At 36.9% G+C, this 27,384-nt stretch overlaps 1 protein-coding gene across 9 annotated transcripts in view; it reads right to left on the bottom strand.

Annotated features, from left to right (window-relative positions):
• The window catches only part of APC (APC regulator of WNT signaling pathway), a 94,710-nt gene that overhangs the window by 24,010 nt on the left and 43,316 nt on the right, over positions 1–27,384 (bottom strand). For 7 of the 9 annotated variants that reach the window (XM_038125647.1, XM_038125640.1, XM_038125643.1 and 4 more), the window contains 6 exons: positions 22,618–22,702; positions 21,490–21,691; positions 15,757–15,865; positions 14,106–14,219; positions 8,840–8,923; positions 2,181–2,285 (listed from right to left, as the gene is read on the bottom strand). In XM_038125647.1, coding sequence (XP_037981575.1) covers positions 2,181–2,285; positions 8,840–8,923; positions 14,106–14,219; positions 15,757–15,865; positions 21,490–21,691; positions 22,618–22,660 — 657 coding nt within the window. In that variant the 5' untranslated portion in view covers positions 22,661–22,702. The remainder of the gene's footprint in view (positions 1–2,180; positions 2,286–8,839; positions 8,924–14,105; positions 14,220–15,756; positions 15,866–21,489; positions 21,692–22,617; positions 22,703–27,384) is intronic. The other 2 variants (XM_038125645.1, XM_038125646.1) reach the window with 1 other exon arrangement.

Genomic DNA, 27,384 nt, shown 5'->3' with positions numbered 1-27,384 from the left:
CAAACTACATTCAGAGGATTACAGGTTCATCATAATGTACGTTCCAAAATTATCCATTATTAAGCTCAGTGTTATTGTTTCATCCAAAAAAGTAAAAAATGACATATAAGTTTGGGGCACTATCTATTAAAATTCACCACGGTGTAGACGGAAATAGCAACTTCAGTTCAGGTAACCAACTCCCTCAGGGCCATCACATGGCTCTGCTGCTTGCTACCAGGATGCTCAGCTGAAGTGTAACTACATTTCTCACTGGCTTGTAAAGACTAATGCCAAGGAACTAATGTCAGGTGAGCAGTCATTTATCCAAGAAAATGGGAAATTACAAGGAAATGTTACGTGGACCCTTCCTGTGTAGGACTTTGTCCTTCAAAATCTTTTCCTGTCTACTTCATCCTGTTTCTGGCTTTTATACTTCACTATCTTTCACTCATCGTTTTACCCTGCTATTTACCATGCCAGCTGAGTAATTGTCTCTGTTTTATGACATATTTTCTTAACGAGATGGACAATCTCAACAAATTCCTTTATAGAACTTGAAAAAGGAAGTTATAAACAAAATTTTACTTCAGCAGGAGAGTAGTGAGTGCAGTGGAAAAGAAAAGACAGCTGAACGATGGTGTTGAAAAGGACACACTTGAAAAGTGAAAAATCCTGGATTCAATTAACGCTGACTACAAAACCAATTAGAACAAAATAATTTAGTGAAAACTTTTTTTTTTTTCCCCCCCCAGTCCCCTGAATGGTGATTGCTCTAAGTATACTGAGCTGGTTTATCAGAAATAAATGTTATGTCCAATCCATTAAACCGTCTCTGTCTGGACTTGCACTGAAAGCAAATAATCCCCAGATGGCTGTTTTAAAACAAACGGTGCCCTGGCTCTATCCCCCACCAGGAAGAAGGAATAGCCATGTTTTATACATTTTTACAAAACAAAGGTCAAAACTGCACAACTCCTCAACATTAAGGCCTCAACTGAATTATGAATGAATCTTCCATTTGCATAAGTCTGCCAAGACCTGACAATCCCTTCTTCCTTCCTTCTCTGTAAAATACATTGTCCAGAAAAACCTCCTAATTCATTCTCTGAAGATAGATGATAGAGCAACAATGCATCAATTATTTAAATACATTATGCTTTCAGCCCAAAAGCAGCAGTGAACTATCTTCTTCGCAAACAATAAAGCTGTCGTAAGAATTAAAGAGTCAGAACCACAATAAGATGTGGATGATAGAATTTAATTCCAAATGGTGATCAAATGTATTTCAAAAGCAAAATTATGGGCTGTGCCTTATGTTTAATCAAGTGAAATATTCTAGCCAAACCACAATTCTTTCTGATAAATCTTCCACAAGATACTTTTGGAAATATTTAAATAATTTTACTTCCCTGGAGTAAAAAAAGATCCTGTATATGAATTCAGCTATTAAATCTTTAGTGTGCAGTTTTAAAAACCCAAATTACTAGTGGGAATGTCTAAGCTACAGTTAGAAATCATGAAAGAAAATAATAATGGTAAATAAATAAAAGTATTTTTAGCCAAAGAGAGTAGTAAAAAATATAGGTTTTAAAGGATAAGTAAAGAATTTAATGTATACCTCAAAATATTCCACTAATGTATTTCAGTAATAAAAGGAGGAACAGCAATGGAAGATTATTTAGAAGCACTTAATCCTTCAGCCAACTTTCAGGAGATTACCTCATTGATACTTCAGTTTCAAAGCTTAGATAACACAGTATTAAAGAAACATTATTAATAAATCTGTCATTTGCTTTTCTTCTTTTTTTAAAAATCAGCAATATCTTAATGGTAGTTTCTAAAATTAAAATTTGAACAATTTTCCATAATTTACTAGCACTTCTTATGTTGCCGTTGACCTACAATGAAATACATTTCCTGTAGTCATTCCTGTCATCTCTTTTGCACCATTAGGCTCATTAATCATTTAAACAAAAGAAAAATGCTCCCTGCATTACTGAATATTTATACTTCCCTTTATTCAAACACTTCCTTACAGTAAATACAAGAAATTTCCCAGATATAGATGGGAAGAAGAAAAACATACATTTTTTTTTAAATGAGTAGGCATGCAAACACACTAAGTTAAATACCAACATGTAAGCATCGTGTGTCTCAAATATTTAATTATATTAAAACAAGGAAAATACGCTACTTACCTGACCAGTACTGCTGGTTACCACACTGATTTCTGCTGCTCCTTGACCTTCATTCTGCCTCTCTGTATCATGGGAACCTGCCTCATGCTTGCTTTGAGGTGCCCTCTGTTAATACAAGAGTTTGTGAAATTACAAGAAGACATGAGGTACAATTTACCATTCAAAGCTTTCTCAGCTGTGAGCACATCCATACTGCATCCTCAGGAAGCCACTGAGCAGCACCCTGAGCCTCAAAAATTAACAGCCGAGACTGAGCGCCTTCAAAAACCTGCGAGATGAAAGAGAAGCATTTCCTCTGAGGATTACAGCCCTGCAAGACAAAGGATCCGCTGTGACACACAGCAGCACCATTTTCCACCAGCTGTGCTCACATGCCTATCAGAAATGTAACAGAATTGGAGCAAACAACTGTCTGCTCTGCTGGACACGTGATCCCTGCTTTTACTGGGGACCACGGCCAGCACTTTTCAATTAAGCTTCATGTTCAAAGATTAATAATTTCTGCTTGAACAGAAGGATATCTGTACTATAAGAATATTTCTAAATGACAAGGACAAACAGTGCAGGAATTACCACTTTGACAGAAAAGAAATTTATACAGCCTGATACTGATCCATCTAAAATTTTGTCAAAATAAATTTAACTGACAAGCTAGTACAGACAGGTTTCAGTTCCTTTAGGAAAACAGGTTTTTATACATCTACATAAAAATTAAATTGGTCTCCCTGCTGCTGACAGGCAATATGTTTAAAATACTTCAGATTTTCAGAAAGACTTCAGATTTTCAGACATCAATGGCTGAAGTTTGGAGTTCAAAGCAATATTATTTTCTAAGTATTGTTTTTGTTACCAAGCTTCATTTCACAGACTGAGAGGCTACTACCTATCAACACAACTATCAACTACCTAGACAACACAATCTTAATTAATTTGTTTAGCCACATATGGTATATGTCATCCAGTTTCTGTGTGGCTCTGCAATGTTCTTGAGCTGCAGAGCCTAGGATAACACAGTCTGCCTCATCTTGCTTTAAGGATATTGATCTCTGACTTTTAGGAATACCTGTCTTCAATGCAGACACCCTGAAACATCTTTGGATACTCTCAGTGATTAAATTCATACATTCATACAAGTATCACTGGAATAAATAACTGTTTTGTTCATCTAAGACAGAAGAGTCTCACTTAACATTAAGCAGAATTTCAGAAACCAGTAATCAGCATGTGCAGTGATTAATTTAGGGAAAAATTGAAAAGTGTAAGTACAGTTTAACTAAATAAATAAGATATGTAAAAAATGCAGGATATTACACAAACTAGTAATATGAGAAAATTGGAAACAGCTATAGGTTAAAAATTCCCTGACATTATACCTTCATTTACAGAAAATAAGTAAGCCACTAAGCAAATATCAAAGTATTTTAGCACACACAGTGTTACTTCTTTCGAAAATCTAATCTAATTTTTCACCCTCTCTGTCACTGTGTATGAAATGAAACTGCTATTGATGCTCATATAGTAACTGAAGAAATTTTGGTTCTCATTACAAGAGTGGGGCACCCAGTCAAGATCAAGCCTTGCTGTACATGAGGTAAATTCAGAATAATGCTGAATTCCTGTCTCACAACACACTTCAATCTGAATAAAGTGTAATTATGTGTTTGACAAAATCAAGACAGATTTTTCTACTCACGAAATGATTGCAAAGCACAAAGAAAGCAGTACTGGACATGCCTAGGGGTGAAAACCTGAATGGTTCATTAGCAGGGCTCTGACCCACTGGGTCACCTAAGAGGGAATAATACTCCTCTTCCAAGAACACTCCTGGGTTTTGGGACAGGGTGGTGAAAATGGGGTGTATCTATTAAATAGTTTTGCTGCATCCACAGCACAGACACAGAGATATTTCATTCCCTGACAAGAAAAGTTTCTGCTCTCCTTTAACACTTTCTGCTTCTATTAACATACATTTATTTTCTACAAGCTATTTATGAATGAGATGCTTTCCCATACTCCCTAAGCACTCTCAAGAATATGCCAATACAACATGTAGTCAACTCAACACACAAATTAATTTGCAAGGCAGTTTTTAACAGTTACTAGCAGGGTTTATCTGATTTGAAATGCAGAACATGCTCACAACGTGCAAACCCATTACTGTCACATGAATCAACTGGACTTGAACATCAAATCTGTGAGTTCTCAGTGAAGACTCCCTACCACGTCAGCAACTAAAGTCATTTGAAGTGAGCTGTTCTCTTCATGCAGACTGGCACAAAGGAGTTAATAACAGCACAGACAGCAGAAAGCAGGTTATTAGTTGAAAATGGAGTATTTATATAAATATGTTTTGTATTTTAATGTATAACATGATTAAACATATTTATTTATTATATATGAAAATAGCATATATCCATGCAGATAGATAATGTAAATATATTTTTGTATAGATACAGTATTACTGTAAATGAATTAATATTCATCTGATAGACTGCATATTAATGGCTAGAAAGGCAATATAACCACTGAAAGTGTATCTCTCCTTCATGGTGCGTTTTAACACTGAACACAGGACTTGTGGAAGAAAATAGAGAAGCCACCAACCACATCAGCAAAGAACTAGAGCATGTGAACAGCAGCAGGCTCTGTAAACCCTACGTGAGGCACAGCTGCCAGAGAATGGCACTCAGGTCCCCTGGGTTAACCTGTTTTGAAGCATGACTTTTGAGGAGGCCGAAGCTGGCTTTGTAACCCCTGCCATTGCTGAATTTTGGCAATAGATCATGAAAGTCAGTTTGACAGAGTTCACTTGTTTGGTCTTGCAGCAAAATTGAGGGAAACTGCGTGTGCTGATTACAGGGACATGGAGCTAGTCCTTCCATCGCATTTGCCACAATCTTCTAAGTGCTTCTGAAGTCAGCAAGAATTGTCATTATCAGTTATTAATTTCCATGTATTTATTAGTACAAAATTATAAACTCTAGCTAGCATAGTAGACCTCAACTATTTCTGCTAAGAAACCCAATTAGAAATAATTTTACCTAATGCTTTGTCAACCTGAGATGCCAACACTTACATATTCATTAGGAATTGCCATTACTCCGTATTAAACACAGCAGACATACATGTATAAGTAAGACATATATAAGAAAATGGAAAATGCAACAAATGAAACTGGAAGAAATAATTTTGCTATGGTTGATTCGAAGACAAAAGAAAGTCTTGTGAGAAGAATGATTGAGAATGCTCCTGTCCATCACAGTATAAAACCTGCTGAGCATAATTACATGAAGAAAAAAAATTCTTTAATTTTATCTACAGCAACACTGCCTAATGGAAGTATTTTCAAGTTACACATATTATGAAAGAAGGCCTTGGACTACTACTGCCAAAAATTTCCTTTTTTCTTTTAAATAATTTCGTATTGTACCCAAGAGCTGAAAATTCTTCCTGGACAGGTCTAACCCTAAGTGGATGAAGACACCACCACTTGCAGGTAAACGACTTCAGTTTTTTCTAGAATCATTCACAAGACTTAGCAATTTGCCAAACCTTAAAAATGTCAAAAAATGTGAGAATTTTCTCTGCTGACTGATTTCCAAAAACTGATTTTACACTGCAGCATTATATTTGGTCTTACTCTTCAAGATATATTCCACTTGGGTTCTACAGGGACTGACATTACCACAGGGCCTACTGTATCAGCAGACAAGCTGTGATATTTATTATTGTTGTTACCAGATCTTTATAAGAGAAGGAGCACATTCAATTTGGTTATTGGCACCAAAAAACAGGAAATAAACTCTCTCTCCAACCAATTTACCAAGTCAGAAAGCCAATATTTCTTTATTACCACTGCTGAATGTATGGGGAATTCTCCTCGAAGCATGCTCAGTAACAGACTAACAGACTAGGGTATGTTCCTGAAATAAATACATATTCATCACATTTCCTGAATACATGCATATATGCTAATTATTTCCATGGACTTATCTGGATATGGTTCAGACCTTCTGATGAATCTTTTCTCCTTGAGAGTATCTCAAATATGTGATCATGCCATAATGTACTTCTCTTATCATTCTTTGCTGTCACACACAATCCTTGTTCTCAAAACTAATGTAGCTAGTACATAATAATTACTGATATAAGTAAATAAGGAAGCATTAGTTGGAACACAGCTTATTAGTCACAGATGTAGGGAGTTAACACAAGGCCGTGCTAATCTCTGGCATTTGTACTAAGCACTGTATAGTACAAAACTAAGCATTAGCCACAAATACAGGGCAAATACAGCATTAGCCACAAATACACAAAAACACTATTGTGCTAAGGTTAAAAGAATTTTCCAGCATTTTCCCATTACTGCATAGACTTCTTCCTAAAGAAATACACTTGTTCAGTATCAGGTACAGAATAAAAATATAAAAAATATCTCATTTTTGTATTGTTCGGTTATATGGACTTTGCAGTGTGACTCCACCACCAGACAATTTCAGAATTAGATCTAGCTGTTCTCTGTAGGAGATGGTCATCACTTGGAAATTACTAAAACACACTGTGAAGTATTAGGGTGTGTCTAGTGACTGCCTCCTTGACTACCATCAGCATGCTGGTAAGTCTGTCCCAAAACACGTAACTATGCAACCAGATACCCAAACACTTCCCAGGTAAGACACAACATGTGAAAATTTCAATATATCAGACCTTTAGTGTAGGAGGCAGCCAAATAATTTGGTGGAAGGAGTGAAAAACTATGACAAAACCATTTTTCTATAGTTGCATCTCAATGTTGTTTGAGTCTCTGAGCACAAGTTCAAAATACTGTCTTTTTTTTTTTTCTACCACAGTAAAAGATAAACACTCTGTCTGACTATATCGGGTAAAAGTATCTGTTGAGAAGCTGGTCAACCAGCAGTGAGAGCACTACACCAGAAATAACAGGGGACAGAAGGTGGGGCTAGCAAGCAGGAGCCCTGGCAGGTGGGAACACAAGGGCAATGCACACAGCTGAGATAAGATAACGTCCTTGAGCACAGGCACGCAAGGAAGAACAACGTGCAGCAGAGCTGCCTTGCTGGGAAAGCTCCCAACCCTCGGCTGGGCAATGGGTAGGGCCGGGTGCTGCTCTCTGGCACGTCCCTGCACCGCTGCTCAGGGAGCAAGCAGGAGGTGAGGGACAGGGACGTGGACTGAAAACTGCTGGAATTGCTGGCAATCAGGGGGGTGCAATCAGTAGCACAAAGTACAGCTGGAAGCAAACTGAGTCCAGTACTCTCCAACATCTGCATGCTGGGACATGGTGCACACTCCCCAAGTTGGAGAAGCTGATACAGCACAGGATTCAGCTGTCTTGCAAAGGGGCCTGGATGGGTGGGTGGAATGGGCTGAGAGGAAGCTCAAGCTGTTCAAGAAGGGGAGTACAATGTCCTACATCTGTGAGGGAACAGCCCCAGGCACCAGTACAGGTTGGAGCTGTCCAGCTAGGAAGCACCCGGAGGTCCTTAAAAGGTGCCGCACTGCTGCAGCATCCTTTCAGAGGCCTTGTGGCAAAAATTGCAGCAGTGTCCTCTGCTTCCGTGAGGGGCATATTGGCAGCAGGGCCAGAGAAGTGGCCCTTCCTCTCCACTCAGCATCCAAAGTCCTGTTCAGGACTGCCCAGCACAATAAAGCTGGATTTACGATTGATTCAGTGAAACAAGTCCTCTGCAGGCTACAGGAGTCCTTAAGGGTCCTGAGCATCTCTCACACACAAAGAGGCTGAGAGAACTGAGACTGTTCAGCTGGAGAAAGAGAAGGCTCAGAGAGATCTTGTCAATATCTATAAACACCTGGACTGACTTGTATCAATAGTCCAGGCAACTTAAATTTCACACACTACAGACTGCATCACTTGTAAGAATTTATTTTCCCCCAAATCCTGGAACTATGAAAAAAGTGGAAAATTTCCATTTACAAAATGGAAAAATACACATCCTTTAGTGATCCAAATGATGCTCTGAGCTTTTTCTGTAGTTATTTTGGGTGAAAGCAAGCCATAAAATATTCATGTCAAACACACAATTTAATTTACCGGTACAAGAAATGGAGTTGACATTCTAAGTGTATTTCCACGAGAGCAGTTTTTGCTAATGGCAATTACTGCTATGGACTTTGTAATTTACCAGAAACATCCTGCATTTCTTAATATAGAGCCCTGTACTTAAAACACTAAAATATGCAGGCTTCTGTAATGAAGTCTGACAGAAGCTCTATTCATCCATTTTTTACATCTTCTCTCTTTCAAAAGACAAGCAAACCATGAAGGTGCTTATCACAGACTCATAATTACAAAGGCATGTACAACTGATTGTTTTAATTATTTCTAAAACCAGGACTCAGCCTTCATAAGCACATTGCACATTGACATTTTCAGTGAAATTTCAAGCTAAACTTTTAACTTACATATGATTATTGATAGAAGCTCCACAGTATGAGGACTAATCCAAGTATTCCATTCTCAGTTCATTAGAAACAGAGCAAGTAACAGTCCAAGAATATTGACTACCTGATTAATTGTGACATCAACAGTTGCCTACCACTTCAGAAAAATATTTTTGGATTTTTAGAGAAAATATACATACCACAAAAAAAAAAAAGGCAAGTTATTGCTCACTAACCTCTGCTTCAGCTGCTTGTGATTGCAGGAGCTGTCGTATACGAACAATGTCCTTCTCGATTTGTTGAATTCTGGCCACCCTTGCCTGAAATGCATGGATTTTCACATTTGATTTTGTTCAAAAACTCCTTTTACTTATTGTACAGAGTGACAGCATGAAGAGTTCTTGGCTAATACTGCTGACTACAAAAAAAAACCTACGCCAGTAGGTACAAGCAGAGGTACTACATGCAGTAATTCAAGTGTTCTTTGTAATGAAAGGAATGATTGCAAGCATTCAAAACAGAAGGGAGTAGCTGGGGTTTTGATAACATTGAATACTCATTTGGATGTAATAGTTTGTCACACAGCACACATTTAGGTATTTAAAAATGCTCCCCTTAACTTGCACAATATTCTTGTTTCCAAAACTGACATTTTATGCAGATCTTTAGCAAATTACTTCACTTTCATCTCAAATATCAGAATTTTACTTGCCTTATAGTGATCTGAGAGATATTTTTATTTGCAGAGTGTCTTGGATGGTACAAGACCCTGACAGAGTTCTATTACATTCAGTTACTATACTGATTTGAGAATTTTGCTTATGCCCAACCTTGGAGATTTTCCTCTCCTACAAATCTCAAAGAATTTAACAGGCTAAGTATACATATATTAAAAAAAAAAAATCTACATACTGCTTCTTTGGTTTATCTGGGATTTTACAGACATCTCTGAATCAGTCTTTTATAGGCATATTGCTACTCATTTCCCACTGCAACCATTCTGTGCTGAGAAAAGGGAATGTTAAGAGACTCCGAATGTAACAGGATACAAGTACTCCACACAAATTGTAGTGAAGCACAGGATGCATTATCAGTCTGTAAAACAGTCAGTGTACGACCTTGATAATTTAATAAATTTACATTATTTGACTTTAAATGTGGGCAGAAGACCAAACTGATTAAACAGTATTTTTTGTGCCATAGATAGATTATTAAAATGTTGAAAAAAGTTCTAATGCCTTTACTTGATTAACATTTACAGTGCTATACTAGAAAAGCAATCTAGTGAACACTGCAAAGATCAGCACTATAACCAACCTTATTTGACAAGTTTATAATCTGAAAATTGAAATAAGATGAACTTTCAAAAGGTGCTAAAGCCAGAAGATGCACATGCAATAGAAACACAATGCTATCTAGAAAATTTAGAAACACAAAAGAAAACTTAACCACAAAATATGAATTACTGACACACATCAGAAGCAGCTGTGGGGAAAACACCATAACCATCAACATTTAGCAGAGCTGGAAAGCTATAACTTTAAGCTATAAATTTGATTTGATTTTGTAAAGCAAAGTATTGGAAAATACATAAAAGCTTCAGCACAGAGGCAAACAGATAATTTATCCCACCCTTTACTCCTAGTTCAAGAAATCTTTAAGTATTAGAAAAATATTTATGGGAATATCTATGCATTGGTGACATGATGCATGACTGACAAAATGTGTCTCTCTCTCATTGTCCTTAAGAATTACTTGAACTATAGAATTATATAATTTATAGAATTATAGAGTAGTCAGGGTTGGAAGGGACCTTGGAAGGTCATCTACTCCAAATTCCCTGCCAAAGGCAGGATCATCTTCAAGTAAATCAGGCTGCTGAAAGCCCTGTCTGACCTTGAATGTTTCCAGGGATGGGGCTCCTGCTGCCTCTTGGCAACCTCTTCCAGTGTTCCACCACTCCCACCATAGGACATTTCTATATTGTATCTAATCTGAATCGCCTCTCTATTAATTTTAAGCCATTACCTCTTCTTCTATCACTCCTCCCTGCTAAAAAGTTTCTTACAGGTCCCCTTACAAGCACTCAAAAAGACACAGGTCTCCCCAAAATTTCCAATAAATTGAGTTTCTTTCTGTGTAACCAGCAACGTAGCCAATAAAGGGCATCAAGAATATCTGAGTATCTTTATATATGCACCTAAACACAGGAAAAAATGTTGTGCAGATGAAAATCATTAACTACTGCATAATTTGCCAAGTATTACTAACTGAGTCTTCCTAAGGGACAGGAATTCTATCCACCCTTCTCAAGTTCAGTCCAGAGATTTAAACATCAGATCATTCTTCTAAATGTTTTTTTCTAGTATAGGGAAACTGGGGAGTTCCACTAACCAGAACTGTACTTTGTGCCAAACACTGTAGAACAGAAAAAAAGGATGCATTTCTTGCCACGAAGAGGAGGAGCCTAATGGCAAATGGGCAAAACATTGGAACAAGCAAAAATGTTTGTAACTTTAGAACCTACTTGAGAAATATCACTTTTGATTTCTATTTGTTCATATACTACATTCCCATTTATTTTTATATTTACTTGTAATTTTTATTAACATAAAATAGTAGCAGAAAATAACTTTACATTTGAAGTTACTCATTAATTAGCTTTCACTGCCCCAGTAATGTGTCTAACAAAACAAAAATAAAAATTCCTCCACACTCACAGTGACAGAAAAATAATCACTATATAGAAAGTAAAAATAGGGAATAACATTTTGTTTTTAAAAATGTTGTCTGCCTTTTCTGTTTGGTTGGATTTTTTTCTAAAATAAACATATATAATAGACAAATGCATTAATGGCTTGGTATACACAAAAGACCACCATATAAATGTAACAGTGCTGAAATGTTTATCTGTGTGAAACTTCAGGATCTAAATTTTCTTTTATCTTTAGTGGTCTGCTGTTATAGCAAACTTTTAGAGATCTTGGGATAAATTGTAATAAAAATGGTAATTTAATGTAAGATTTTAAGGAACTCTTAACCTGAAAAAAATTAGATCCTTTTTGTTCTGACTTGAAGGAAAAATAAATTCTATGTGAACATAAATTCAGTCTTAGAATTGAAGTACTTTTAAATATACCTCACAGAAATTAAATTTGCTTCTACTTATAACTAACTATATTGGCTACTTGCCAACTATTGGTTGCTACAGTAGCAACCTTTGAACAAAAAAAAAAAGTAAAAAATAAAACATCATTAAGAATGCTTTTTTCCTTTTTTTCAAGTAAGCACAACTATGTGAAATTACTGGCTTCAGAGAATAGTTACAAGTTTACAAGTTAGTATAAATCATCAAACTAGCTGAAATAAATTGACAACAGCCTTCTTATCCATCTTTCTGAACAATGGCTGGGCAAGCGCTTGTGAACAATCTTCGTAGAAGACATCAACAGTGAGGTGCTGTGAGTTAAGTTGCTTCAGAAGGAAACAAAGTCAAACCATGCTTGGCTAAAAATGGGAGAAAGCCATTGTTTCAAGGCTCACAAGAAAAGGCAGCTACAGAAAAGTGCAATGACGACTTAGGCAACTGCAGGTTACCAGCTCTTTCACAGAATAACCTCTGGGACTCTTAATTCAGAGATGTCTGCAATGCCAGCCTTTATGTGGCTGAAGCGTTCCCTCCCTTCAGCCTACACTTAGCATAGTTTTGTGTCTCCCAATCAGTTTGGGTGGAAAGAAAATATGGCGCAGAAAGAAAATGGTAAAACTACTAAGTTGAATATCCTTGCCAAATACAAATGTTTCATTTTGCACATTTAAAGATCACAGTGAAATAATGCAGGAATTGTTCTTACGTATTTGTACATCAGTGAGCTTCTACACATTTTTGGCACTGGTCCTTGGCAGAATGAAACCAAGGGGAATTACCAGTTAAATTCACAAGAAGCACATGCAGAAATAGTTATTTTGTATTCAATAATCTTCATATAATCACAACAGGCACTGCAATTTCTGCAAGTGTTACACACATACAGAGAGAGCGTAAAACAGCTGTGACAGACCCCATGTCAAACATTAATTCAGAAACCCATAAAAGTTTTCAACATCATCTTGGCAGCATTCTTGCCCCCACCAAACTTAAACTCCCCCTGGTTTAAACAATCAGGGAAGAAGCAAATTCATGGTCAGCTTGTTTACTTCCATATAGTGATAAAACTACAGCCAAGTTGTGTGTCTGAATAATTTCTTTTCATCCTTGCCTGAATGCATTTACAATGCTGCCAGCAGCCTAGCCTGTTTAGCTTATTTCTGTTTAGCTTAATTCACCTTCCTCTAACTCAAGCCTGTTAACAGCAGCAGATGTTTCCCAGGAGTTTCTCTGTGCCGGACCTTCACTCCGGCCAGGCTGACACAAAGTGCACAGCTGAAACCATGGAGGGCATCATCCGCACTGATAAACACGGTACCTGCCCTACAGCTCCCAGATCAGAGCCAGTGACTCCCCAAACACACTGAACCTGGGCCTGCCTGAGAACATCAGCACAGACCAATCCTTGCACAACCCTGCTCGCATAACCCAACAGCTGCAGGGTATCTCTTTGGCTAAATACTTTCAATTGTAGGAATTTTCTGAAAAGTCCTACTAGATTACTCACTTTTAAGTTTATTCTGATCATCTTGTAGTCAGAACAGCTGCTTTAACTTAAATGTAAAAGCAAATTAGAAATGTTTCTCATGCAACAAAATTTTGTGTTGAGTCAACCTAGTGAGGGAGATAGAGCCTAAGAAGACTTTGTACTGAAAATATTGTCACATTCACCAAAAAAACCCCAACTCTTACTAAGTTGGTAATTTAATACATCTAGAAATAAATGGTAATAAATAATTCGAATTGTTGTTTTCCTGCTATGGAAGATTATTTTTTTATAACCAACAACCAACTGATTATTTATGATTTGTACATGACTGCATTCTAATTTATACTTCCAAATGGGTGGGCCATGTGGTTAGATATGTGCATATCCTCATCATGAATGCAAAACAACTCTTGGTGAGAGCAAACAACTTCCAGATATGTATGTGAATTACCTGAACATCTTGTGATAGCCTTTTCTGGCTAAGGAAACTTAAGAACAGTAGCTGGATTTTATTCTAAACTTAGAAGCATGAAGAAACACAGCAAAAAGATGCAAGACAAAGCAGTTGCAAATAAACTGGCTTTTCTGAAGCTAAAATAGTAGTAAATTGTAAGGAAATTATCATTAAAAAGTATTTTCTCTTGGATATATTGTCTACATCTGCTGAATCAAAAGGATTATCTACAACAGGCAGATGAGGGTACTTTTTGCCAAGTAATTACTTCCTATGTCCTGATTCCTATTTGTATATTTGAAAGGCTAAGTGCTATGTTTACACACATTTTAAAGATACAATTGCCAATAATTTAATAAATACGCAGGAAAACCTTTTCCCTTGCTTTTAATGGTGAAAGACAAACTCTACCTGTGCTCGCTTCTCCATGTCCTGACAAGTGCCCAGTTGTTCTTCCATTGCAGCTCTGATTTGCCTGGCCTCATACTCCAGCTGCCTTCTGGTCATATCTGTTTGCAGGGAGAACTGAAACAAGAGTGCATGGAAAGCATTTTAGCAAATAACATTGATGTAAACAATGTATTTCTCAGAACAAAAAGCAGAACTATTACTTTTCTACAACAAATTTCATAAACAAAAATAGTAATACATTCTTAAAACATGACTGCATTATGAAAAACAAGTAAACAATGATGCTCATCCAGCAGACTATACCTGAGTTTTGTCAAATGACTAAATATAATAAATAAGCATTGAGAAAGGATAATTCCTTACAGGAACATCTGGCTGCTACCAACAAAATTGTGGTATGTACCATCTGAATTGTCATTTTCAAAAATATTCAGATGTATTAAGCTAGTGCACATAGTGATGGTATGCCTACTGTTGCTATTTGCCTTATTTCTAACTACCCTGTGAAAAGAGCGCAAGTGTTAAACCCAAGAGCAGCAATACAGCTTAAGGGAAGACTTTGGAACTAAAAGAAATTTCGAAGCAGGAGTAAAGCTCTTCACTGGCTTTGGACAATTATTCAGTCTGTAAATAAATAAGTTTCCAAGAGCAGTCTTTCCAGAAGACTTCACCAAGGTCAATTCAGAAAGTCAAAACAAGACAATCATCTGCAAGGACCAAATGGGACCTGTCATTTTGCTGTGTCTGGCCTAAGGAGTAATGGATATAAATTGCCACAAAAGACCTTTAGTGTAGATGTTAAGTAATGCACTCTAATCCTAACAGCAGCTAAGCTAATTCATTATCTGTGGAACACAGGAGACAACTTTAAAACCTATGACAGAGTGACACAGATGCAGCTGACAGTGCTTTGAGAATGGGTTGCAGTTCCTCAAAATCTTTTTCAGGCCTTCTCCCTTGGTTCTGGTGCTCTGCTAAGCTCAGCCATGACTCAGTGTTACTTCTGCCCACTGAAGAAGTGTTTCTGCTGTCTGTTTCCATTTCCAGAAGGCTGACTGAACCTTCATCAGGTGTGACTCGCTCAACCACACCTTCCGAACTCTATGTGTGAAGGATGCACTGCAGATACATCCATGTTGCTGACATCTAACGGGAAATCCTGCGTTATGTGGGATATCAGACATCTTTATTATCCCAGATAATGGTGACTTGACTATAAATAGTTTGGAGGTGCCAAAGTAAAAGCTTACAGCAAACACCTGCATAGGCTATAGAATCACTTTACTGATTGTTATGAAATAACAGCTCTTGTGTACATTGTCATATACTAATATTATTCTCAAAACTAAAAAAATCCACAAAACAAAAGAACAGGGGAGAAAAGAGTTAAGGAAGTGTACTGACATGCAATTAATTTGTCACAATGACTTCTCAATGTTCCTCTGTTTTCACTGACATTACATATGAATTTTGATGTGTAATACTCTACATGAAATCCATTATTTAGGCTAAGTTATGACTACATACTGAATGAAAAAAAATTGGAACTAAAGTGATAGTAGAGAATGCCACCAAATTAATAAAATACAGACAGCATCTAAACAGAGACTGTAGCACCAGACACCTCAGCAAGCACTCAGAAGGTACTTACATTTTCAGTAAGGGGAAGACTATCAATTCTTTTAGTCAGGTTCTGAAGCTGGGCGTAGTACCAGTCCTTTTCCTTCTCTTCCTTCTCAAGCTCCGCAAGCAACAGAGATCTATTAAAAGCAGAAGGAGGTTTCTCACATTAACTCCTCATTTCCATCCAGAGGTTTGAAGAAGGCACTAAGGAGACATTTGAGTTCAGTTCCCTGGCCCTGGCTAATCAACATATCCACTCCTCTGTGCTAACCATTTCAGGTCCTCATCTATGAGGAAAAAAAATATACATATTTCTCTAGAAAACCCACTTTGAAATGCAAAGCTAAGAGACATTTTGTGAAAGCAAAACCAGTTATTAGTGGTGTGTTAACTTGTACCCTGCTTCTTTCAAAAATAAATTTTGTATGGTGCAAATAGCATTTAAGAAAAGGTTTGTCAAAGAAACATATACAACCCTCTATCCTGAATTACTGAATTGAGAATCTTCACCTTTGCACTGTCCTTTTACTCATTTTGTCACCCACAGCAAAACTATAGGTAAAGTACACAAAATGAGCCATTTCTGTGGGAGTCTAAAATATTTTAAACCAGTATTTTCCAGCAAATATTACAGACAAGATACATTTGCAGCTGTTAAAAACATTTGAAATGGGTATCATAAGCACACTGCATACCTAAGTAATAACTGGGAAAGACAAAATGAAGAATATATGCCAACTACCAAGGGAAAAAATATTAAAAATTTCACATGCTACTTTATCAATCCTTCATGAACTGGATTTTATACAATTCTAAATCTTATGAATATAGTAAAATAATGCTCATGTCTACATGAGCATTTTTTTAATACAAGTTTATTATTTTCTTTCTAATGCTTTCTGTGAGTACTGTTCTTCCTTCTGATGTTTTAATATTGCTCATAAACAGAAATGACAAAAATCAACACTTAGCCAGAAGACAGAAAACTGCATACAAGTTTGCCCAGTATTATTTCCCATTCCTTAACTTTTGCATCCCTCTCAGACTGTTGCAGTTCTGAGCAAGAGCATATGAACCTTTGTAAAGCACACAAACACATTATAAATAACTACTCTAAGTCATTAAGGAACAATTACACAGCATACAACAAAAGTACAAATTTCCCCTATTTTGATAATGCGTCACAGACATTATTTGAGAAGGTAATCCATCTTCCACACAAAACAAAAGAAGAAAGAATTTTAAAATTTAAAAGTATTTAGAAGTATTTAAAAGAATCTGTTTGGCTTATTTCCTTCTTTAAAAATATTTCAAGCTAATTTTGATGATTTAACATTTATTCCATATCCTATACAAGTGGCTTGGCCTGCGTGCAAATGAAAAAATAGATGAGAGGATCCCTCCCCTTCAACGGGAGACCGGAAAACTACACATCTAAGAGTGCTAAATGTTTGTAAACATGAATGAAATGACATAAATTTCCAGACCTGATCCAACGGTCATGTTGAAATAGATTTGTTTTAAGGACGCCAAGGTTTACAATAAAAATGATTGAAAAGAAGTAACGAACGATTACCATAATTTGGCAGGTAACTGGAGCAGTATCACAGGACAGCAGTAATTCTTCAGTCACAAGGATGTGGCTGGCATAAATTCCTAAAGTCCTTTAGACAGACTGAAGGCAAAACTAATAGATGGCGCTTGGGAAAAGCTTGCTGAGAAAGCTTTTTTTTGTCTCCCACCTGCCCAGTCTCTTGCCACATAGCCCTGGTGCCTAATCTCAGGACAGAGTGGAATTCTGCATAGTTTCTCTTTTTACCACCTTGAGTGCCCAGACACCAGTAGTGTCCAGGCTGTGAAATAAAATTTGCAAAAGCACAATTAATGCGATCCTCATAAAAAGCATTTTTACTTTTGAGGACAAATGTGAAAGGACTGACTAATTCTGCCTCTGCATGTCAAAGAACTAGTAGCAAAAACTGGAGGGATTACTTTTAGCCTAAGTAAACACGTGATTAAGTTCCTCTTATGAAATGTAGGGTATTCAGTATGTGGACAGTGTGTCATTCAATCTGTTTTGACATGCACAATGGATGCTAGAAGCAAGAAAATAACTTAGGAACCATCAGTGCTGCACAAACAACATAATGCATGACCCGAGGGCAACTTGTTTAATTTAGTATTGTCATTTTGTCTTCTGAAGTGATGCTTCATTTGGGATCACTAGTTTGGTATCACTGCTCCGTGAGAATGCAAGTTTTAATAGTCTTTAAGTTCTCCCAGCACAGAACCTGAAAGGTTGCTACAACTACAGCTGCAGGCTGCACTTCAGTTTGCTTGAAAATAAGCAGCAATAAGAGGCAATTCTCTGTAGATGTGTCTAATAAGCTGTTCCCCACACTGAACATTACTCTCAGATACTATTCCAACCAGAAGTACAGCTTCTTCTCAGCCTCCTGGAGCTTCTCAGGGTTAGGAGAGGACTTAAAGTGGAAGAGCTGTGATTGGTCATGAAAACAAGATGGAAAAAACCAGTGTAGTTATTCCATCTTTTTTATGCCCCCAAGATGTCTACATTAGGACTTTCACAGCATCAGAGAAAATTCTGTTCTCTGTCATACCCTGTCGAGTTCACTGAGAATTCAGCAAAGCAAATAGAGAAAGCTTTTGGAGTTTGACACTATTTTTATGAGCTAACAGAAAGTTTTCAATTTGAGCTGTTCTCCTCAAGGGTGGGTTTTTCAAAGACTTCTCGTGTGGCACTTTTGAAGCTCCCAACAATAGAGGAAGCTGAATGAATGCAGAAAGCTCTTGACTTCTTTTGCAAGTATTTTCTGCATAATTATGTCAATATTATTCCTGGCTAAAAGGGAGAAGGGAAACAAACTATATCCTACTCGCAGTATGTAAATTACAACTATAATCAATGCTTTCACTTCAATTGGTGGGAGATAAAATAAAATCTTGAAAAGCACTGCTGATGCTGTAAAGTTTGAAGTTTTACCAGCCAGCCAAAAGTAAAAAGCATAATGGAAGAAAGAAGCCACAAGACAGAAAATGCTCCAAATCAACATTAAAGAAATAAAAAAGGAAACAACATAAACCAGAAGGAATAAGGAAGGCATAAAACCATTTTCATATAAAATATATAGAAAAAAAAATTTCACAGGAGAGTGCCATCTTTAGTGGCCAATTACAGAATTTAAAAAGGTGAGATTAAATTTGCTAAATTGCCAAGGGCGAACACAAAAATTAACTGCAGTGCACTCTGAAAAGTTTTGTTGTTGTTTTTATGCTCTTACCAAGTATACCTGGAAACAGCCAGAGAAAGCAAGAGATATTTCATTATTAGAGTATTCTAAACTGGCAATTTAAAAGCACAGTGCTGCCACTGCCCATTTTTCCCTTTTTTTTTTTTCCTCTTTGTTTTTTTAAACTTTAGAATTAGAAGAGAGCCAAGCAAATGAGACATCTGCCAATAATTTAATCTTTATTCTGACAGGCGAATCAATTGATAAACTGTCTTCCTCTCGGAAGTTCACCTTGAGTCAAGTGTGGTGGGTTGACCCTGACTGGATGTCAGGTGCCCACTGAATTGCTGTAAATATTTAAATACATCATTTAGTCTTCCCACAAACACTGTTGCCCATAAACAGCACAAATTGTGCCAGCGTGTTAAAACGCTCAATGGAAATGGTCTCCTGCTGCATATTTCTGGAAAGTGTTATTTTATTCTAAATTATTTTAGGTTTGTCAAGTTCAACAAATTCTTGAAAGTCTGTTTAAGTGCAAAAATCCAAAACTGATCAGCAAATATATATATTTAGATACACAGAAATTTAATATGCCAAACAAGTTCATACACAAAACACAGGAAAAGAGGTGTTTAATTTTCTTTTAGAAATGGTAGTGATTTTAGATGCACAGTCCTATATCCCCCCCAAGTTTTGATTAATTTGGCTACCCAGGATTCTTATCAATGCCCTACATGCTTCCACATGTACCCTGAAACAGCTTAAAGAACAGAACAGTTTTGGATTATCCATCATTTCACTAATAATGAAGCCAGATGTGATCTGGCCATGCCTCCATACATCCATCCTCTCCACAGCACAAATATTTACCCTATCAGCTACAACAGTAACAGTGTCTAAGCTACCCTGAAATTAGAACATCCTCATCCCTTTTCTCCAGTGTTATTTGGAACACAGACTGGTTCACTGCCTAAGTTGTCTTCACTGCCAAGAAAAATGTCCTAAAACTATCACCTCAGAATCCACCAGGATGGGGAAGGATCATAGATCATAAATCAGAGGTGCTAATGACCTTTAAGAACACTGGCTACTATAAATGCTGTTTGTTCCAAGTGAGCAGGAGTTCACTGGAACCACACTGGAAGTTCCAACTGTGTTTCAAGATTTTAACATCACCTGTAATAAAACACAGCACTGGAATAATATAAACAAATGCACAGTTTGTTAAGACAGTAAATAACAGACACACCAGACAATTGAAGACTGAGATGAACAAGTAGATAGTTTCCCAAATTCCTAAATGTTCTTATACAGCTCCTCAGGAATCTACATTATATGCAACAGAAGAAGTATCATTAGTGGTGGTCCTGGCTAGGAGAAGGTAAAAAATAGACTGGCTGCTAGAACTGGCTCAGTATGGACCCATGGGAAGTTACTTTCATTCTGCTGATAGGACAAAAAAAAACCAGGTATACCTAGATCTTGGAAGAAAAGCATTGTCCTTTCAGGTCCTGGCTGCAAAAACTTTGCTGATTTTCAGAGAAAATCCTTTAGAGGAGGGGTTTCTAGAGGGCTATCCACAAAGCACTCGTTTCCCACAAAGGTTTTCTGTTACAACTTCAAATTGGATTTTTTTGCTTGTTAATTTCTACTAGGCATAAAAATACTATGTTCCAGTTTATTTGGTTTTGCAGCTCACAGTCTGACATCCCATCCATTAAGTACGACCAAATCTTTAGGAAACCCTGTCTTGCAGATGGGCTTCTGAAAACATCTGGTATTTCAGTCAGATTCATTTTAAGAAATAAAGATGGCTTCAGTGGAAACAGCTGCACATCTCTTATTTTGCATTTCCTTTGTAAGTGACTGATAAAGTGCCACAATTCTGTATTATGACCTGAAATATGTTCTTCCTATAAATGGGTACCACTGCCTTTCAAGAAAAGAAATTTCTGATGGGAAAAACACCTTGAAGATAAGAACACGTATTTTGTTTAGCTGATACATTTACTGAGAGAATAGAGTCCCTAGGTAAATGTCTGCTAATAGTAAATAATTGATAAACCAGTTATGGTACTTAATAACCATTTGCAAAAGAGAGAAAACTATTCACCATCACATTGTTACAGCTTCAGCATTTATCAACAGTGGTGAGGAGATATGGAGGTGGTTATAATGCTCCATCCTCGCTGTTTAAATATATTTCAGACAGTGACAACCTGCTTATCAAAATAAAAAAAAAACCTTCAGCCAACAAAGAGTAACAATGAAATGCACATATGAAGAAACAGTAGAAACTGAATGATACTTTATGATTTTTAAAATATTTTTCTGAATGTGCATCTAAATAAAATGTAGATTCATGGTTTCTTACCTCTTTAAGGTAAATGACAGGTAAATACTGATCAAAACCATATTCATGATAGCTAAATACTAGGTGTGTCAATAAACTTCCATATTAAAATCAGAAGTCAATTCATACTGGAAGAATAAACAAATAAATTTACCTCTCTTTTTCTAGCTCTTCTAAGTAACCAGTGCTTTCTCTGCTTCCATTCATAAAGCCTCTTCTTGGAAATGACCCCATGGGGACTGGACTGCACTCCCCTGAGCGGCTCGACACGGACCCTTCTCGGCTCCCATACGAACGTGCAGACATCTTTGGCCTTAACTTCACCCCAGCGAAGCCGGTGCTTTCCAAATTCAGTTCTGGATAATAAACAGCAAACATTTTTCAGAGCTGAAGGTTCAGTAGCACAAACTTAAAAGAGAATTTCTATCTTAATTTCTTACTTCCTGAACAAATCCATGTGGTTTTTTTTATGGAAGCATTTTGCACAGAAATGCAGTGAAAATACTGTGAAGACTTACAATGGATAAGGTGGACTTGGAGAACAGCAGTTATCTGAGCAGATGGTCAAACTACAATCCTGGCAATCAGAACGGTATCCTACAAAAGCCTGCCTGCCCCCTTCCCAGAGAACTTAAGAAATAGGCAGAGTTTTGCATAAACATCATTTAAATTACCTTGTGGCCCACTTCCTAACAATTTCTTTTCCAGAGACCCTGCAAATGTTTCATCATCATGTAACAGATGAATACCCTGTTCATCACAGGGGTCTTAAACACAGACATCCCTATGAAATTTCTGGGTCAGTGGGAGGGATGATGGATGTATACAGGGAGTTAGTGGTCTGGGCTTGCTGGCATTTTCCATACAACGGGATATACACATTTCAGCACGTGCTATAGGGAAGGGGCCATAAATTTGCAGAATGACAGAAACAATTCCAGTAATATGACATGGAGAGGGCAGGATATGCAAACAAATTTAGAAAATTGGTGGAACTATACCAATATTAACTTTCTTTTTTCTGAAGAAAGAAATGTGAGGTATAACAAATGAAATTCATATGAAATTCTACAGTTACAGTAGCAAAAGTATAAATGAAGACTTTTTTTTTTCCTGAGGATGTGTCTTAAAATGTTTAGCAAAAATGTTTAGGCACTGAGACTATGCCTAATTATCAAGGTCAGCACTGAAAAGAAGATACAAATTACTTCAAAAATTTCATCCCAAGCTAAAAACAATGGACAAAGAAATGAACCTACTTAAAACATAATTCTAGATTTACCTTTAAGTCGTTCCAGTAAGTCAATTTGTCCAGAAGATGCCATCGCCTCATCTTCAATACTTCCTTGTAGCTGTTTCAGTACCTCCTATAAGAAATTAAGCTTAATTAAGAAATCCTTACAATAGTAAGACACAAGGTAAATACATACTATCCTACCCTAAAGTGCACACTCATGTAACAGCTGCTGAGACACTGATTCAAATTATATTCCATGTGAGCACAGATCAAGTGTCATAATTTTAATTGCCATCAGACGTATTCTACAATGTTTACCCCAGCACTGTCATGATGTAAAGTGTATCTTGCATAAACCTATCTGGCAGTTCAATCTATTGGATTACTTGAAAGTTCTTCTCAAAGTGAATACCAATTATTTTGAATTAAGAGATGGAGAAATGTAGGCACAGAGAAAATCAGTCTTGTAAAAATAAATTTTGGATATGTAACTAACAGAAGAATATCTTGACTAGAAGCAATCCCCAGGATTTGTCTTGAGGCCCTAGCAACACTGTAAACCCACAAGAAGTCTCATGTTATTCTTACTACAAATTCTACCATTACCATGCCTGCGAGCAAAATATTTAGGTTTCCTTCACGGCACCTATTATTTGTATTATTACTACTTCTATTTCAACCACCATCAGGCCCACCAGAAAGAGACAGACTCCTTCTTGCAGCTGAAGCTTCAAATCCAAGAATACTGCCATGTGCTATTGAAACTGTGTATGCTAAAGTGATACAGCTGAAGGAACATAGTTCAGATGTACACAAAAATCATAGTAAACAATGACTATTACACTAAAGGGGCCTGTAAGCCCCCAGGTCCCGAATGCTCAGTGGCCTAAATTCATGTAGAAAATTAAATGCAAGTTAGTGAAAGTCTTTTCAATATCATCATGACAGATGCATGAATAGTAAGAACAAATAAAAAAGACTGGCTACAAGGCAAAAAGCCCTTTTTGGAATTTAAAGTACCATATTTCATACTGTACCACAGAAAATATTTTTAGAAGAAGCAACAGTCAGGAGATGAAACCAATACTGAATAATGGAAGGTATTCTGTAATTTTCATACATAAACACTATACACAGGATTGTACTTTTGTTTAGATCTGAAAACTAATAAATTCTAGACAATTTAAAAATACATCCATACCAAAGTTTTGCTCTTTTAAGAGTCTAGCATACCTTACTGTCAATATTAGTGGGTTTTGCAACTTACACAAAAGGCACCTTTTAAACACATTTTTCTCTTTTCAAGAGAAAAAAAACTGTGGCATCTATGAAAAGTCAAGATTTTTTTGAAGCAGTGCAGTGATAAGCTTTTCTATATTCAAAGTGTTGTCACTTGTAACTTAAAAAAATGAGAAGAGTAAAAAGATTTTGAGTACAGAACTGTGCAGAGTTCTGGGGAAATAATCTTAAGCCCTAGACTAAGACCAAATGGAAACAACCCAGGTGCTGCAGCCTCTGCCATACTGCTCTGGGAAGAATTAAGGAGTACAGACACCCAAATTTCCAGTTTACTGACAGAGTCAAGGTGTTTGTCCACATTCATGTCTTAGTTTGGACGAGTTTGATGCCAGACTTCCATCCTCCCATACCAGCTGTACCTGGATTCCCATTGCAGGTATCTTGGAGCATGAAACAAATTCCTTTTGGATCAAGCCAAGTCAGCAGTTACACCCAGGACTGCTGATGGGCATTCACTCCATGGGATCAGGCTGAAGCTAGTCCAGTCAAAATACCCTGAAATACAGATTGCATGTGTGCTGTGTCCTCAACACAATTCACCCACAGAGCTGCTTTTACAGCACTGCCTGTTAATGCCAGCTTTGCCTTTAGGATCAAGCCTGGGTTGATAAAATCCGTACTCTTGGAAAAGACATCTTCCCTGTGATTGTGCTTTTAAGTATGTTCAAGGGCACCCTCATCAGCCATATGCCCCAGCCATCTCTATACATAACATCTGCCCTGTCAGCAAAGGCAGACAAACAACTGATGTGGTGGTTTTCAAAGAAAGGGTCCTGCACTGTGTGATGCAAGAGCAGATCTGCAGACAGCAGTCTTGGCTGCAAGTCTAAAAGGGCAGTATGGATACATGAAGTGGCCTTGACAGAGTCTTGCACTCTTGTTGGAACCTGTCAACTCAGATAACTTTAGAAATAACTAATGAATCATTTTTCTCTGAAAACAGCACTGTTTTATAAGAGAGAAACATAAAATCCCACATCTCCTTCCATTCTCTTTTTAGAAGCCTCTCTCTCACATGCATGGCACATCTGCTGTTTCAGCATGTTCAGGATACTTCCCTATGTAATGAGTCTTCCTGCTCTAAGAGCCAATACAAGAAGCTAAATGGAACTACCATCAGCTTTTCCTGCCCTACCAAATTATATGACTGAGGTGTCCAGGTAGCAAGGGACTGCTCTTTTATAAATACTGGCAACAGTTAAACACTAGCACACTGGATCACCTTGCTCAAATTTTCAGTTTCAATTCATTACTTTTAAGTTTTAACTTCTAGTTTTTGTATCATCCTCTTTTTCCTTCAACACCACATGCATTTTTTCTCAAGTTAGCTTTTCTGTATTTTTCTACATTTCTTTTCTACAGTGCTATTGCTAAGGTGACAATGCCATTGTCAGGCTATGACATCAACTTTAAACTCCATCACAGTACACTTCAAATCTAAGCTGACCATTCAATAGGCAGTTAAAAAAAGGAGACAAAGGTTAGAGAAGGAGATGCAGCCCCTTGGCCAGGTACTGGTAGAAAATGAGGCTAGGTGCTAAAATGACAAGTCAGGGAATTTGCAATTGTACTTGAACAAGGAACAGAGAAGTTTTCTGCCATAATCCTTCTGAAGGAAACCTGGTAAGTTACCTGTTACTGTGCTAATGAAAATTTCTATTTATTCACTATTTATAATCTAGGATTCAACACCAATGCTGTTTACATGCATACAGCGCTTTGAAATAGTATTTTTCCATGATAATTTTATATTAAATTTGATACCATGTTTGCTAAAGCATAAGATAGTCTTCAAGGTTCAATTAGTATTTGCTTAATTATGCAAATTTCAGTAAGTATTTTAGTACTGGTTTACAGCATTATTCTAAGCAAATTTTTTCCTGACTTAGCAGTGACTTAGTGAAAAAATACACAAATGTAAATCTGTAAAAAAAGGCTACAAGGTTTTTTCTGTTCTTTTAAAGAATACAAGTCAAATTATTTTAATGGTCACTTAAGTATAACCTAGTTTATCTTTTTCTGTGCAGAAGTACAAAAGAATGTTTTTGGAAATGGAGCAGGCCCTATGACTCATCATCATTTAAAAGGGTTTCTGTCTTCACAGTCTCTGGACTGTGAAGTACTGAAACATTGTCTATTTTTTGTCTGGTTGGTTGGGTTTTTTTTGTTTGGACTCTGTGAACATAATCCTGACATAAAACCCACTTTATGAATAATTAAATAAAAGAGATCAGGTCCGTCAGCATGTAACTGCACAACTATGGTAAATAGCACCTTAACTCACAGTAAATGCACCCAGCTAAGTGGTAAGGGTTCTTGTAAATAACATGGTTTTAAGGTTGTGAATTTACTCAAGCTGCTAATCAGGAAAGGAATCACAGAGGAATAATGCTTACAATGGCTGATTAAAAATCTCAAGGAGTTAAGACTTAAAGTGTATTCAATTTTTGGAATCTGCAAGTATAAATATTAATACTTAGCAATATTTCAAAATATGGTATATATAAAAATACATTTTGATGACAATTCAGATATATTTGGTCTTCTGTAAACACTATTCTCTCCCCCCCATCCCTTAAACATTAAGCTTTATTACTTGTATTCACTTTTGTTATAGCTATGTGGATTCAGTCAATGACAAAATCTATGAAAATCACAATGAAAATTAAATCTTTGAAACTCCTGGATGCAGCACACCAGATATACTCACAGGCCAGTTATGCTGGTTACCACTGTATTTACAACATTTGAGTTGTAAATACAGTGGTAGCCAATCAGATAAAACCAGGTTTAATCACGCAAATACAGAAAGTGTTCACAATTTCAGAGAGCAATCCAACATCTATTAGCAGCATACGATGGGAACACACATGATGAATGAATAAAAAATCACAGTTAACCAAATCAGCATTATTTTTAAATTAGAGTATTTCTGACAGCATTGGTACACATATTTTCAACCTGGTATGCTGAAAATGTTACATAAAATTTCTAAATTCAAAGTAATTTTTGACCTCCAATGGAGCTAAGTGTTGTTTCAATCACTGTTTAGAAGAGCAGAAAAAAAGGTAACATATACTAAAAGAATATCACTCAGATTCCACAAAACCATTAAATGTCAGAAACATGGTGGGTGGGGGGGTAGACATCAGAATACTTTTTTTTTTCAGCGATAGTAGAAATATAAGTTCAAGGTCTTACATAACCTGTCGTAACTACATGAACTTGACAGTACATTAATTCTGTCACATATGGTAGAACATCCACAGGGGTTGAGGGAGTATTTGGAAGAAGCTCTTTGCTCCTGCACATTTTGGTGAATTATGCTGCTGCTTAATCAGGCTTACTGGGAGCCCTTCTAGCCCTTCAAGTGCAAAGAACTGCTCAGGCTGCTCAACCCTGCAGCCAGGTCCAAATGATAACACCACCAATGACAGCACTGCTGACTGAGGTGGAACAGTGGAGCAACTCAACTTTCAACCTTGCAGAAAGGGGAATGCATTTCTTATGTGG

The sequence above is a fragment of the Motacilla alba genome, chromosome Z (assembly GCF_015832195.1).
Source record: "Motacilla alba alba isolate MOTALB_02 chromosome Z, Motacilla_alba_V1.0_pri, whole genome shotgun sequence".
NCBI lineage: Eukaryota > Metazoa > Chordata > Aves > Passeriformes > Motacillidae > Motacilla > Motacilla alba.
This window is presented reverse-complemented; position numbering and strand designations above follow the sequence as displayed.